The sequence below is a fragment of the Chlamydotis macqueenii genome, chromosome 4, assembly GCF_036417535.1.
Source record: "Chlamydotis macqueenii isolate bChlMac1 chromosome 4, bChlMac1.mat, whole genome shotgun sequence".
NCBI lineage: Eukaryota > Metazoa > Chordata > Aves > Otidiformes > Otididae > Chlamydotis > Chlamydotis macqueenii.
The window spans coordinates 28,913,418-28,926,605 of record NC_141559.1 but is presented as its reverse complement, the minus strand read 5'-3'; the positions used below and the strand labels follow the sequence as shown (position 1 = coordinate 28,926,605).

Genomic DNA, 13,188 nt, shown 5'->3' with positions numbered 1-13,188 from the left:
CACGGTCACCATAAGTTTTATTCTCTGTAGTAATTTCCTTGCCCAACAGGTAATGGAATGCTAAAATCATTCAGGACAGGTTCTGACCTCGAGTTTTGCTGTGCTGAGCTGCATGCCCGGATCAGTGAAGCTTGTAGTGTTACGAAGGCCCAAAGAATCAGTTTCCTTCTTCTCTTTTTTTTTTTTAAATTAAAAGATTGCACATTGAAAGGCCTTTAAAAAAAAAATCCAAACTTCTCATAAGACCTGTGAGAGCAGCAGGTCCTATAATTCATAATGGGCTATTTAAAGAAAATTGCAGCACAATACAGAGGATTTAAAGGCAGAATCAGGAGAAAGAAGTATGAGGGACAAGATTATTTCCTTTATAAACGCTGTGCTTGAAGTCTGGGGTTTGAGCTTGATGCTTTTATGCAAGGGTGGTGGTGGTGGTGGTAGACCTTTCAGGAATGTCTTGGTTTGTATTTCGTATCAGTTGTAGTGGAGGATGATGAAATTTGTACTGGTGCTGAGCCATGTGCTGCTTAGCAACTGGGAATCCTAAAACACCAGGACGCTGCGAATACTGCAATATAAAAGGACAAGTTAAGGACTGCAGAAAAGTTCCTGGGCTAATGTCAGCAAAAACACTGCTGTGTTCTCTGAAAATGTAGGCTCTCACTGTGAAGCAGGGTACTCCCTCGCTGCCCTGCCGCAGCCCCAGCTGGCAGCACAGTGACAGAGCAGATGTGCAAACGTTGCTGCAGATGCAGAGAAGAAAATTCCTGCAAGACTGCAAAGCCTTCACTCATGAAGCCTGGGGCTCTTGCCAGTTAATCACCAAATACAGGCTGGGAGGTCCTTGGAGGGGGGCTTAGACACATCTTGCCAGTTACCAATGGCTCTAAGGGCAAGCTCTGATTGGTAGAACTTATTCTGGGCTGAACCACCAAAGTGTTTAACTTGGTAAAAGTGGCCAGCTGCAACATGCCTCTGTCTTCAGGTTGACTGTCAGTATCTTAGGAAAGCTGATGGTGTATCCGTCCTCAGCGCTTTCCCCTGTTTGTTACACTAAAATCTAAGCCTAACATTTAGAGCACATCTAAAATGAGTATGGTCAAAAAATGCGGTGTGTGCTGCGTAGCTAGAACCTGAGAACAAACCTCAGAGGCTAAATTCTTCTGTTACATGCTTTTTATATTTGGAGTAAGGAAGACCTAAAATAACTGCTAGCAAATGACAATGGAAAGAAAACATGAATGTAGTTCTCCAGACCGTGTAAGTTACAAACGGAAGTTTCACAAAGGTTTGTCCACACGCATACGAAGATATACAAATGTATTTCCCACTTGTCCCAAAGGGAATTCGTAATTATTCCTATGGTGACTCTTGTCAAATGTCTTAGTCAAACAGTATTTCTGATTTCAACGCCTTATGCAAACACAATCTCAGCTGAACTCTCACAATATTTGTGGAATGCACGAGAGCTAAATTCTGAGTTAGCAATGTGTATATGCACTATGTACTTCCCTTTTAGAAAAACTCTGAAGTTCAAGGTAAACTACTGAGTGATTTTAGGACTACTTGCCCTGCAACTCTCTTCTTTGTTCACAAGAGGAATGGTGTGTTGCTCTTTCAGTGAACTATGGCTATTTCTGTGTTCCTGCCTCTCATCCTAAAACGTGCTCTGTTCCAGTGAGTAGTGGGCAGAGACTTCCTCATTTGTGTGGTCTTTTCTGCCTCTGCCACTCAGAGTCTTTGCTGAAACTAGAACCTGAAAGTTCCCCTGCAAGAAAAGACATTTCAAAAGCTAAAGCTGTGCTGGCTTTATTACTACAGCTGTGACTCGTGGACACACACTGTGCGAGATTAGGGAGCTTTGTGGGTTGCCTTCCTCATTCTCTGCCATAAAATCATGCTCTGTTACTGTACAGCTCTTTTAGGAACCTCCACAATTAAACAACATTTACCTCTTCCCTGTCCTTAGCAGATCAAATCCTTCATTGATTTTAGTGAAAGGAAGTGTGTGGGTTATTAAGGGATCCAGAACAAATTTTTTCCTCATGTAGTCATCAACCAGTTTAGGGACTGAATCTTTACTCTTCCAGCCTGAAAAAAACCCCACAGAGAATGGATAATGAAACATTAAATGTTTGTGAAAATAGATAAAACTTGTGGGAGCTTAAATTTTTAGATAAATATTTTATAGCAGAATAAGATGATGAAATGTTGCAGCATGTAACTTTTGTAACACACAGTGCCAGCGGGAAACATGCAACAAAGAGCAGTTATTCGACATATGACAAACACAATAAATGCTTTACTGGTAGAAGACAAATTTTGTAACATTTTAATCTTTACAGAATCCAAACTTTCCCCCACATTAAATACTGTTTAAACTTTCCTATTGATACATTGTCCACTAAATCTCACATCATACAAAAGCCAGAGTACTGACATCCATGTTGGTGACTGGAAACTTGATTGCCTGGTCAAAATTTGGGGGGGCTGCAGGCAGGGGTTGTGTGTCTCTCTTCTTACAACCAGCACTACATAAAGCTGTCTCAAATAGTAGGAGGCCTTTCCACAGGAACCTAATCTGTCTCTGCTGTTTTATTCAGATGTCTGTTCAGTACATCAGAGGAACTGGTTGTGAGTGAGAAAACTTTTTGTTGGAAATAAGTTTTCTGTGGCCTTTAGCTTTGTGTTGAGCGAGCTAGGGTTTGCTGAGTGCTAGGGATTCTGCTGGGGGAGTTCAGAAAAGAGAAAGAACTGGAAGGGACTAATGGCAGCTGGCAAGGGGCTGAGCTGGGGTCTGACCTATGTGGAAGTCAGGGGGGTCTGACCCTTGATGTCCTTTAGGGTCCTGACCCTCCATCTCTTTTGTTCTTTTTCTTTTCCTTTTTCTGTTTTTCTATCCCTCTCATTCTCCTTTTCGCTCTTGCTCTTTCACTCTTCTTCCCTCTCTCCTCTCCCCCATTATCTTTTCCTCATTTTCTTTTTCTTCCTTTGTCCTTTTCTCTTATCTTTCTCCTTTTCTTTCTCCTTTTTCTTCATTTTTCTCTTATCTATTTTTGTTTTATATCTTTGCCCTCCTCTCGTCCTCCTTTTCTTTCTCTCTTCTACCTCTCTCTTCCTCTCTCCCTTTCCCTCATTTTCCCCCTCTTATTTTTTTCCTTTTTTTTCTGTTTTCGTCTTTTTGTCTCTTCCTTTCTCTTCTTCTTTCCTCCTTCTTCCCCCCTCCCTCTGTGTTTCTCACTCCTCCTCTTCCCACTAACTAACAATTCCCTTAATTAATTCCCTTTGTGCTTCTTTGTCAGCAAAATAGCTGTCAATATTGCTTCCAATAGAACAACCTAAGCAATTAATTTAAATACAACCCATTTTATTCAAGATGATTTACAGGTTTCCCAAGCCAGTTAAATCACATCTTTCCAAGTTCTTACCTCCAAAGACGGACCCTTTCCAGCTGCGACCAGTGAAGAGAAGCATGGGGTCCACAGTTATCTTTTGTGCTGCAGGGGGCACTCCCACAATCACACTGACTCCATAGTTGTATTGGCAACAGGCCAAAGCTGCAGTCTGCATTTGAAACAGAGGGACACCCCAGAGTCATGCAAGATTCGCTGCAGGGGCATGAAAATTTGAATTCCTTCTCCTTTGCTCAGGGCTCAGCTTGTAATTCATTTTTTTGTAACTGAAACCACATCAATTTCCGTTGTATCTGCTGTCATGGGTTAGATATGTCCTAGCTTTGTTCTGCTTCTCCATTTTATCTTAATCATTAGTGATAAGACACTGTTGGAAAGCAGGTAGTGGGCTATGTGAAATGTAGCCACTCGAGTTAGGCCAGGGAACTACACTGAAGTTCCCTTTCCTAAGTTTTTGAGCATGCTTCTGTCCCTGCATCTCAGTGAGCTGAACTTAACAGGCTGAAGTTAGCTTGACACTTGGCCAGTGGCTCTCATCTCCTCACCTTGGTGCTTAGTGGGTTAGGGAAGAGAGAACTGACCAGCTAATGCCTCATTTGGCCGCAACTTTTGGTTGCATACCATGGTTTCAGTACGACCGATGACCTCGAAGGAGTAGTCCACACCATGGCCGCCAGTCATTTCAATCAACACCTCGTGAACAGGCTTTTTGAAATCTTTAGGGTTGACGCAGTCGGTGGCTCCCAGCTCTTTGGCCTTGGCAAACTTGTCGCTATTGATGTCAACAGCAATGATGCGGGAAGCTCCAGCTGCCTTGCAGCCCATGACAACAGAGAGGCCAACTCCTCCAAGGCCAAAGACAGCGCAGGTGGAGCCCTGTTCCACCTATAATAACCACATAACATGGCACACTGTTACAGCCTAGGTAAAGTACAATGCATTTTCTTATTATCAATATGTTTTCACTTAAGCCACTTCTTGTAATTCAGAGATGACCTGCTCAGAAGGAATTTACAAACGTGTACCTACTAGTGCAATAGCCAGCTATAGTGTTATAATTCTACATGTTACTAAGGTAAATTGTCTTAAAATACATTTCTGAGACCAAGTTTTCATTTTAAGTCTCAGCTTCAGGTTTAGAGACACTTTTTAAAAATGATGCTTTGTATTTCAGTGTTAAGATCTGTAGCATCATTCCACTGGAGACAGTGCCAACTGTAAAAGTCGCATTCAGGTATTGCCACGTATTATGAGTGCTCCATTTATAGGCTTCCATGTATTCCTAGACTTAAGTTACAATAAAACAAATCAGCTGTATTGTAACATTTTTTAAAGGGTAATAAAGCTGTGAGAGAAAATTTAATAGATAGTAATAAGTATTTTTACTGGATTTTGAATTGAAGACTTCTGAGTACCTTAGAGACAGAGAAACTGAAGTAGGCAAAGAATCTTTTTTCCACCCTAAACTCAACAGAGTCTATACCTCCTGCCTGCCATGCTGATGACCTGCTCACAGGCCACACAATCCTGAACAGACCCCATGAGGTACCAGGAACACCCATCACAATACTTACCTTGGCAGTCTGCACAGCAGCCCCATAACCAGTTGAAAATCCACAGCCAATTAGACAAACTTTTTCCAGAGGAGCAGCAGAATCAATTTTGGCTACAGCAAATTCATGCACTACTGTGTATTCAGTGAAGGTACTTGTACCAATAAAATGGTGAATTGCTTTTCCTTTACAGGTGAATCTAGTGGTGCCATCAGGCATTAATCCAGAAGCTGAATCAATGCTGTTTGAAAGATGACCAGAAATAATGGCAAGTGAAATCTGTTGAATATGATCATCAAATAAAAATCTTATAAGGGTTGTAGGTAACCCAGGAAAACTCACTCGCTTTTACTGCACAGATTGCCCTTGGCGTTTAAGCAATTGCTGCACTTCCCACACTGTGGAACAAAGAGTGGAATGACTTTGTCTCCTAGAAATAAAAACAGTGATGTCAAGTATTAAAAAAGGCAAACAAGCATGCAGGTAAAAATATGAACCGAGTTTATTTCATCCCTAGAGAAATGTGCGCTAGGAGTGCAGTGCTAGTCTAGGCTCCGGGGAGACCTTATAGTGGCCTTCCAGTACCTAAAGGGGGCCTATAAGAAAGATGGGGAGAAACTCGTTATTAGGGCCTGTTGCAATAGAACAAGGGATAATGGTTTTAAACTGAAACTAAAAGAGGGTAGATTTAGACTAGATAGAAGGAACCAATTTTTTTGGTTTAGGTGGAAAGCAAGCTGCAGATGTTTTTGTCAAAACCAAAAGAAATTGAATAGAAAAACTCAAAACAGTACTGGTCAAAAGAAACAAGTAAGCAGCATGTAGTGTCATTTAAGGTATCCTTTAAAACACTCAAAGTTGGAACATCTTCCTCTGCAATACAAATGCTCATACCTGTAGTCACCTTTGGCTTAAACAAGAGCCTGGAAACTCAGCACTAGGTTTGTGTTCAGTGCTGTTTCATACCTGGTTTGATCGAAGTTACTCCCTCCCCAACACTCTCCACAACACCAGCTGCTTCATGCCCAAGAATTATTGGAAAAGGCATAACCAGTCCACCAGTTACCACATGGTCATCAGAGCGACAGATCCCTGTTGCTACAATCTGATTTAGAGGAAAGACAAAAATATTTTAGCATTTACCTACGTCATGTCATATACAGAAGTGAAATTATGACATATATTTGGAGATACACCTTATATCAGACTAGATAGAAGGAAGGCATTTTTTACAATGAGGGTGGTGAAACACTGGAACAGGTTGCCCTGTTCCAACCACCCTGAGAGGTGGTTGATGCTCCATCCCCAGAAACATTTGAGGCCAGGTTGGACAGGGCTCTGAGCAACCTGATCTGTCTGGAGATGTACCAGATGCTTCTTGCAGGGGGGTTGGACTAGATGACCTTTAAAGGTCCCTTCCAACCCAAACTGTTCTGTGATTCTAAGTCACTTGCTGCCCTCTAAAATCATATATGCACACTACAAATTTATGAGTAAACCACTTTTGATTGTGTGATTTGTTATTTTCATGGTTTGTGTTAGTCTTTAATCTACAAAGCAAGACTTCTGTGTGTTTGCTATGCACTACTGAGCTCTAAAGGGAGTCTCATTGATTGGCAGAACCAACGTTCTAGCAGTACAATTATATATGAAGAACAGAATAAAATAAATTATTCCTAATATTTGTATATAAACACATGAATACAGAAAGGTTGTATTATTATAGAAATAGTACCAAAATATGAAATTTAACAGATACTCAATACCCAATTAAAAGAAGCCGCCAGCCCAGCTGACCTATTTTCTAGCACAGATTCAAATAAAGGGAAGTTCTTGCTCGACACTGTAGAAAATTCAGAGATTTGCCTCATACTATGATTTTTCAGCCTGTTAGAAGCACAGATGTCTTAGTAAACTAAAAAACCCCATCCTGAGAAACTTTTTTTTTTTTTAAAAAGAATCTCATTATCAAATTTAGAACTTGAAGCATCTTCCATAGGAGCTCACTAAATAGTAACTATTCACCTAGTGAACATTTTCCAACTGGATTCTAAAAATCTATAGCAATAATTCTGACAACAAGATCAAATGCAATTTGTAACAGTTTTTTTTTTTAATTTTATTTTTGTACCTTTATGCGAACTTCATGTGCTTTTGGTGGGGCAACTTCCACTTCTTCGATAGAAAATGGTTTATTGGCTTCCCACAGTACCGCTGCTTTGCATTTAATAACCTGCAAACAAGGCAAAGAAAAAGGGAATGGCACTTGCATTTGCAGATCACCACACAGACAGATTCTTACATTTCTATATGTGAAACTCGTGCTCCTATTTGGGGAAGGAGAGGGAAAACTACAGGGAAAAAAAACCCAAGCAGAAAACGCAACAAAAAAGCCAAGACCAAGGCACAGTATGAGTGCATTCCCCCCCAAGACCATGTGTCACTTTGTTCACATTTCTGTCTTACCAAGTTTTCAGCAACATGAGTAATAGTCTCCTAGGATAACTGGATACCTTATCCATCCTCCTTGCTTCTTTGTTCTGGAGTTCTCCAGTAGCAAACATTGTTCAGGTGCACAAGTTATTCTGTTTCTGATTTCCTTGGAGGATTATTTTTGTCATGTTTGATTACTGGTGTATATTTGTATCTTGGAGATGGCACACTAAATGACGTCGTATATCAGGTTGTGATAAAGTCAGTATTGCCCAGAACTGCCTGTGTCAGGAACTCACAAAATTGCTAAAAATGGAATTCAGAGCCTTAATATAGGCTTATGAGTGTTTTCTTACAGCCCAGGTTCAGCCATGGGGTGATGGCTGAGAGGACACCTATGTAAAATGATGTAGCACTATGCAGAGGTAATCTTGAAGAAGCAACAGTCTGTTTAGTGCAAGATGATCCGTGCTAAGGTACCTTGCTTCTCAAATGTGATATTTAACTCAGGAGGGGTTACTCCCAATACCCAAGAGGGTTTTTTGCCTGTTAGACCAAAGTTTGTCCATTAGCTCCACAGGCTTTGTCCAGGTACTGATGGGCTTCTGGGCTCCTCTGATCATCTATCACTGAGAGGAAAATGCACTCAGAAGAGAGAGGAGCATTGTCCACTCCTCATCCCAGGCTCTCAGAGAGAAGGTGGCCCCAGTTTCCATCCTGCAAGCTCATTCCTAGTGTGTTTAAACATAGTGGGGCCTCTCTCTCCCCATATTCATTCCTGTGCTTCCTTTGTGGTCTCTGCCCATCCCTGAGCTTTAAACAACTCCAGGGCCTGGAATATGATTTTCCATGTCACCATGGGTGACACACTGTTAGTTAAAGTCCACAGTCACTCTGTTAAGTCCTACTGATTACAAACATCCAGGTGGCATTATGTTGAGAGGGAAATGGAGCCAACTGGAGTCCACAATGCAAGAAGTTTAGCACATCCATAACTATCCTGCGTGACTGGGACCCTGGAACTGGGGCAACTTAACATCTGTGTGCTGCAAAGTTCTCAGGGGACAAAAAAAATAAAGCTTTTTAGTACCAAAGCTTTTGAAGCAGAAGTAGATATGTAACATCTACGTATCAATAAACTGTCAACTGGTAACAAAGAAAATAATTCCTAGGAAATACGAAACATATGAAATAAAATAGTGCACTTTCAGTAGCCAGACCCAAAGTGGGAATGAGCACAACATTTTGAAAAAGACAGACTCAAGAGAGGTTTACACTAAATTTAACATTGCATGTGTCAGATGCAAGCGTGATTAGTAAAAAATTTGAAAGTGAGGGCAAAGATGACATTTTAAAGGGCCACATTTTCAAGGAAACTTACTTAAAGAAAAAAAAAGAGCTTATGTATTTATACCGTATCCCACATAGCAACTTGCACATGCAAAGCACACGTAGCGTTTCTAAGAACAAAGGTAGCTAAGAACTGAGGATTGCAGAGAACAAATAAATCTCTCCTACAGTTAGATATTGGTTAACTATGTATTGTTCTGATGGCTGAGTCCCAGTAAAGTTTTACAGACTGTAACAGGATTCCACAGATGCACCAGCAGAGCACTATGACCCATTTCATCTACTAAGGCAAGTGCTAGCTGGAGTCACAGGGGTTTTTTATGCTCATGTGTTCTACAGCCCTTACAAGTTGCTGCAGCAGGGGGAGGGTGGGTGTAGAGACACACAGTTTTACAGAGGTCAAGGATTATGCTGCTCGCTCACCTAAACTGTGCGGTAGCTCACATATTACTCCAAGATAAACACAGTGAAAACAAGGCAGTTTAGTTCCATCACAAGACTTCATTCACCATGCTCAGACCAAAGCTGGGTGGAAGACTGAACTTGGTGAATTTATCTACAAGGGAACTACAATTAATTTTGCTTGTGCACCATCTCAGAACTGAAGATGGCTTCCCCCACCCCCCTTTCTTTGTTTGATTTTAGAATACTGAAGACAGCTGGCATAGTAGCAAACGATCCTGGTACTTTCATAGCATACTTCAACAAGATGCGTGCCTTCAATCATTTTCCATCTATGGATTCCTCTCCACTGACCTCTTTTGTGTCTCTGGGTGTATGTTAGCATCTCTCAGGTAGTGCAAGAAGCAACATAAGCTGACTTCAGCACTGATATATTTCTGTTGTCACTTACTTTCTAGCAAAGATGTAAATACTCATTTCTGTCTCAGCTCAGTACTGCACCGCATGTGATACTTTTGGTCTTTATTAACTTAAGCTCCAGACTTGTTATATGCACATTCAAGTTTAATGACTGTCCTCACATCAGCACAATTACACCCTGAAATTTAACACAATAATATGCCTTCTTTTTAGGAAACAAACTGATATGAATTATAAAGAAGCTAAAAATAGTTTAAACCACAGTGGGATCTCAGAATGGAAACTGATACAGCCGATAAATACATGGATCTGAACACTCACTACATTGTAACATATTTTAAACTGTCCAAACAGAGATTTAAAATAGCTTACTAACCTAGAGGGGAGGTTGTTCTTACTCTGATTCTATTACCTTATCTTGCCTCTGTGTTTAAATAAATAAATAAATAAATTGTTGCCTTGAAGAGCATAACAACCATTTCCTAGGAGAGCAGTGGCCTGCAGGTAAAGGCAGCTCTCCCGTACCAGCTTCCTCCGAAACTCTGCTCTGTGCTACACCACCAGTATTCATGGTGTCCCTGCAAAGCAACTGCATTTAAAAATACATTGCTCAGCTGCAGCAAAGAAACTTTTCTAGTATAAATTTTTGCTTACTTTGCCTGCCGTGCTCATGTTGACTGGCGTGTCTGTTTCGAGTCTTGCCACTACTGATTTCTTATGCCAAGAATTCAGTCAGCTGCAAAGCAGTCAAGTTGCTGATACAAGTCCTGTCCAGTGCACGGGAAGGCAGTCTTCTGAAGTGCTCCTGCAAGTGCACTGCTCTGACCTTTTAGCCAAGCCTCCCAGCCCAGAGTCCCACCCCTTAACCACTCAAAGTGCTAGAACAAAAAGAAACCACCCATCGGCTGAAACCTCACTCTTTACAGTGCTCCTCTCTTCCCAGTTCCTTCTTCATGCTCTTCCTCACCCTTTTCATGTCCCAGCTATGGTTGCCCTCAGCATCAGGGAAAGAAAGCAAAAGCCCTGGCTGGAAGCTGCCCCCTCTTTCCACCTCCCTGGGAGGCTGCCCTCCAAACCCACTGCTCTCAGTGGCACTGCGGGTGCAAAGAGAAAAGCGGAGTGGCTCTTGAACTGACAGCAGCAGCAATGCCATGAGAACCTGAAGGCTTTGCCGAATTACTTTGGTGACACTCGTAAGAGCCCAGATGATATAGTAAAACATTCTATTGTGCAAGCTACTTAAGAAACATACGCTGTGTGGTTGCAGCTGTACCTTAGTTTTACAGTCCAGCTACTCGTTAATCTGTTGGAATGTCTTTCAGTGAACAGTGACCAAGGACAACCGATCATGCTGATGGGAAAACAAAAATCAGAAAGCAAGAAATGCTGCGAGAGGATGTGCATTTCCTACCACATGCAACACCCTGCTCAATTTGCTAGAGATTGCCTGACCCATCAGTTCCATCAGCACTCACAAGTGCAGGTCCCATCACTGCTCACGCACCCACATCTTTACCGTTCTCCTGGCACAACGTGCTGGGGCGAGGGATTGGGTGGAGGCCAGCACTGCATGCTTCTGTGGATTTCCAGCCTCATCTGTTTTCAGATTATGCCCAGCATTCTGAAATCAAGATTTTTCCTTCAGAAACAAGCAAAAAAAGAGAGAAAATACTGCATATAACCTGACTAGGAATTATGAAGTACGGCACTCTCTCAGGTTTACCTGTATGATTGTAATTATTTTAAGAAGGGGTACAGGAACAGGAGGTGGGGAGAAATGCGGTAGATGTGTGTAACCTCAAGCAGGTACTTCAGGAACAGAGGAGCATTTCAGTGGCCAGAGACACCTCCAGCCTGCCAGGGACGTGAGCGGTGTTTGGCCAGGGCTAGAAGAACAGAGGTTAAGAGCCGACTCCTAAACAATTTCAAAGACCCACAGAGCAAAAAGCAGAGTCTAGCCTGAGGCTTCCTGCGGAAAAAGCCTACCAGAGTCCACAGATGGTGACCAGTCTCCCATCGGGGGAATGGCAGACCTCAGAGTATTCATCCATACAGTCTGCTCTGCTCTTTTGAAACTAAGCTACTCTCCCCATCCCCCCAAAACTTTTCATAGAATTAGAGAGTCATTTAGGTTGGAAAAGACCTTTCAGATCATCAAGTCCAACCATTAATCTAGCACTGCCAAGTCCACCACTAAACCATGTCCCTAAGTGCCTCATGTGTCTTTTCAATACCTCCAGGGATGGTGACTCCACCATCTCCCTGGGCAGCTTGTTCCAATGCTTGATAACCTTTCAGTGAATATTTTTTTCCTAATAGCAAGTCTAAACCTCCCCTGGCACAACTTGAGGCCATTTCCTCTTATCCTCTTGCTTGTTACTTAGGAAAAGAGACTGACACACACCTCACTAGAACCTTCTTTCAGGTAGTTGTAGAGAGCGATAAGGTCTCCCCTCAGGCTCCTTTTCTCCAGGCAAAACAACTCTAATTCCCTCAGCTGCTCCTCATAAGTCTTGTGCTCTAGACCCCTCACTAGCTTCGCTGCCCTTCTCTGGACGCTCTCCAGCACCTCAATGTCTTTGTTGTAGTGAGGGGCCCAGAACTGAACACAGTATTCGAGCTGTGGCCTCACCAGTGCCGAGTACGGGGGATGATCACTTGCCTAGTCCTGCTGGCCACACTATTTCTGATACAAGCCAGGGTGCCGTTGGCCTCCTTGGCCACCTGGGCACACTGCTGGCTCATGTTCAGTTGTCTGTTGACCAACACCCCCAGGTCCTTTTCCACCAGGCAGCTCTTCAGCCACTCTTTCCCAAGCCTGTAGTGTTGCATGGGGTTGTTGTGACTCAGGTGCAGGACCTGGCACTTGGCCTTGTTGACTCTCACACAGTTGGCCTCAGCCCATCGATCCAGCCTGTCCACATCCCTCTGTAAAGCCTTCCTACCCTCGGGCAGATCAACACTCCCACTTAACTTGGTGTCATCTGCAAACTTACTGAGGGTGCACTTGATCCTCTTGTCTGGATCATTGATAAGGACATTAAACAGAACTGGTCCCAGTAAGAATGCTGTGGGAAATGGTCTAAAACACTTCACTAAAGTCCAGGCAGAAAACATCCACAGCCTTCCCCTTATCCACTAAGCAGGTCACCTTGTCATAGAAGGAGATCAGGTTAGTCAAGCAGGACCTGCCTTTCATAAACTCATGCTGACTGGGTCTGATTGCCTGGTTGTCTTGTACATGCCACATAATGGCACCCAAGATGATCTGCTCCGTAACTTTCCCTGGCACTGAGGCCAGACTGACAGGCCTATCATTCCCTGGATCCTCCTCCTGGCCCTTCTTGTAGATGGACATCACATTTGCTAAGCTCCAGTCAACCGGGACCTCCTTGGTCAGCCAGGACTGCTGATAAATGATGGAAAGTGCCTTGGTGAGCACTTCTGCCAGCTCCCTCCGTCTCCTTGGGTGGATTCCATCCGGCCCCACAGACTTGTGTGTGTCTAAGCAGTGTAGCAGGTCACCAGCCATCTCCCCTTGGATTATGGGGGCTTCATTCTGCTCCCTGTCCCTGTCTTCCAGCTTAAGTGGCTGGATACCCAGAGAACAACTAGTCTTA

General features: G+C 42.8%; 1 protein-coding gene across 1 annotated transcript; it reads right to left on the bottom strand.

Moving 5' to 3' along the window:
* LOC104474041 (alcohol dehydrogenase 1) lies at positions 1–10,356 on the bottom strand. Its single transcript, XM_086747197.1, has 9 exons — positions 10,223–10,356; positions 7,095–7,196; positions 5,930–6,068; positions 5,306–5,393; positions 4,985–5,204; positions 4,032–4,295; positions 3,426–3,561; positions 1,950–2,088; positions 1–565 (listed from the first exon to the last, which is right to left on the bottom strand). Exons 1-9 carry the CDS (start codon positions 10,238–10,240, stop codon positions 541–543), a joined length of 1,131 nt encoding a protein of 376 aa, XP_086603323.1. The 5' UTR covers positions 10,241–10,356; the 3' UTR covers positions 1–540.
* Positions 10,357–13,188: the final 2,832 nt, after the last annotated feature.

Excerpts from the sequence above, each read along its gene's own strand:
- LOC104474041 (XM_086747197.1), bottom strand. Across the intron at positions 6,069-7,094 it reads CACATGAAGTTCGCATAAAG|ATTGTAGCAACAGGGATCTG; the intron begins GTACAAAAATAA and ends CCTCTAAATCAG. Across the intron at positions 5,394-5,929 it reads AGTAACTTCGATCAAACCAG|GAGACAAAGTCATTCCACTC; the intron begins GTATGAAACAGC and ends TTTTATTTCTAG.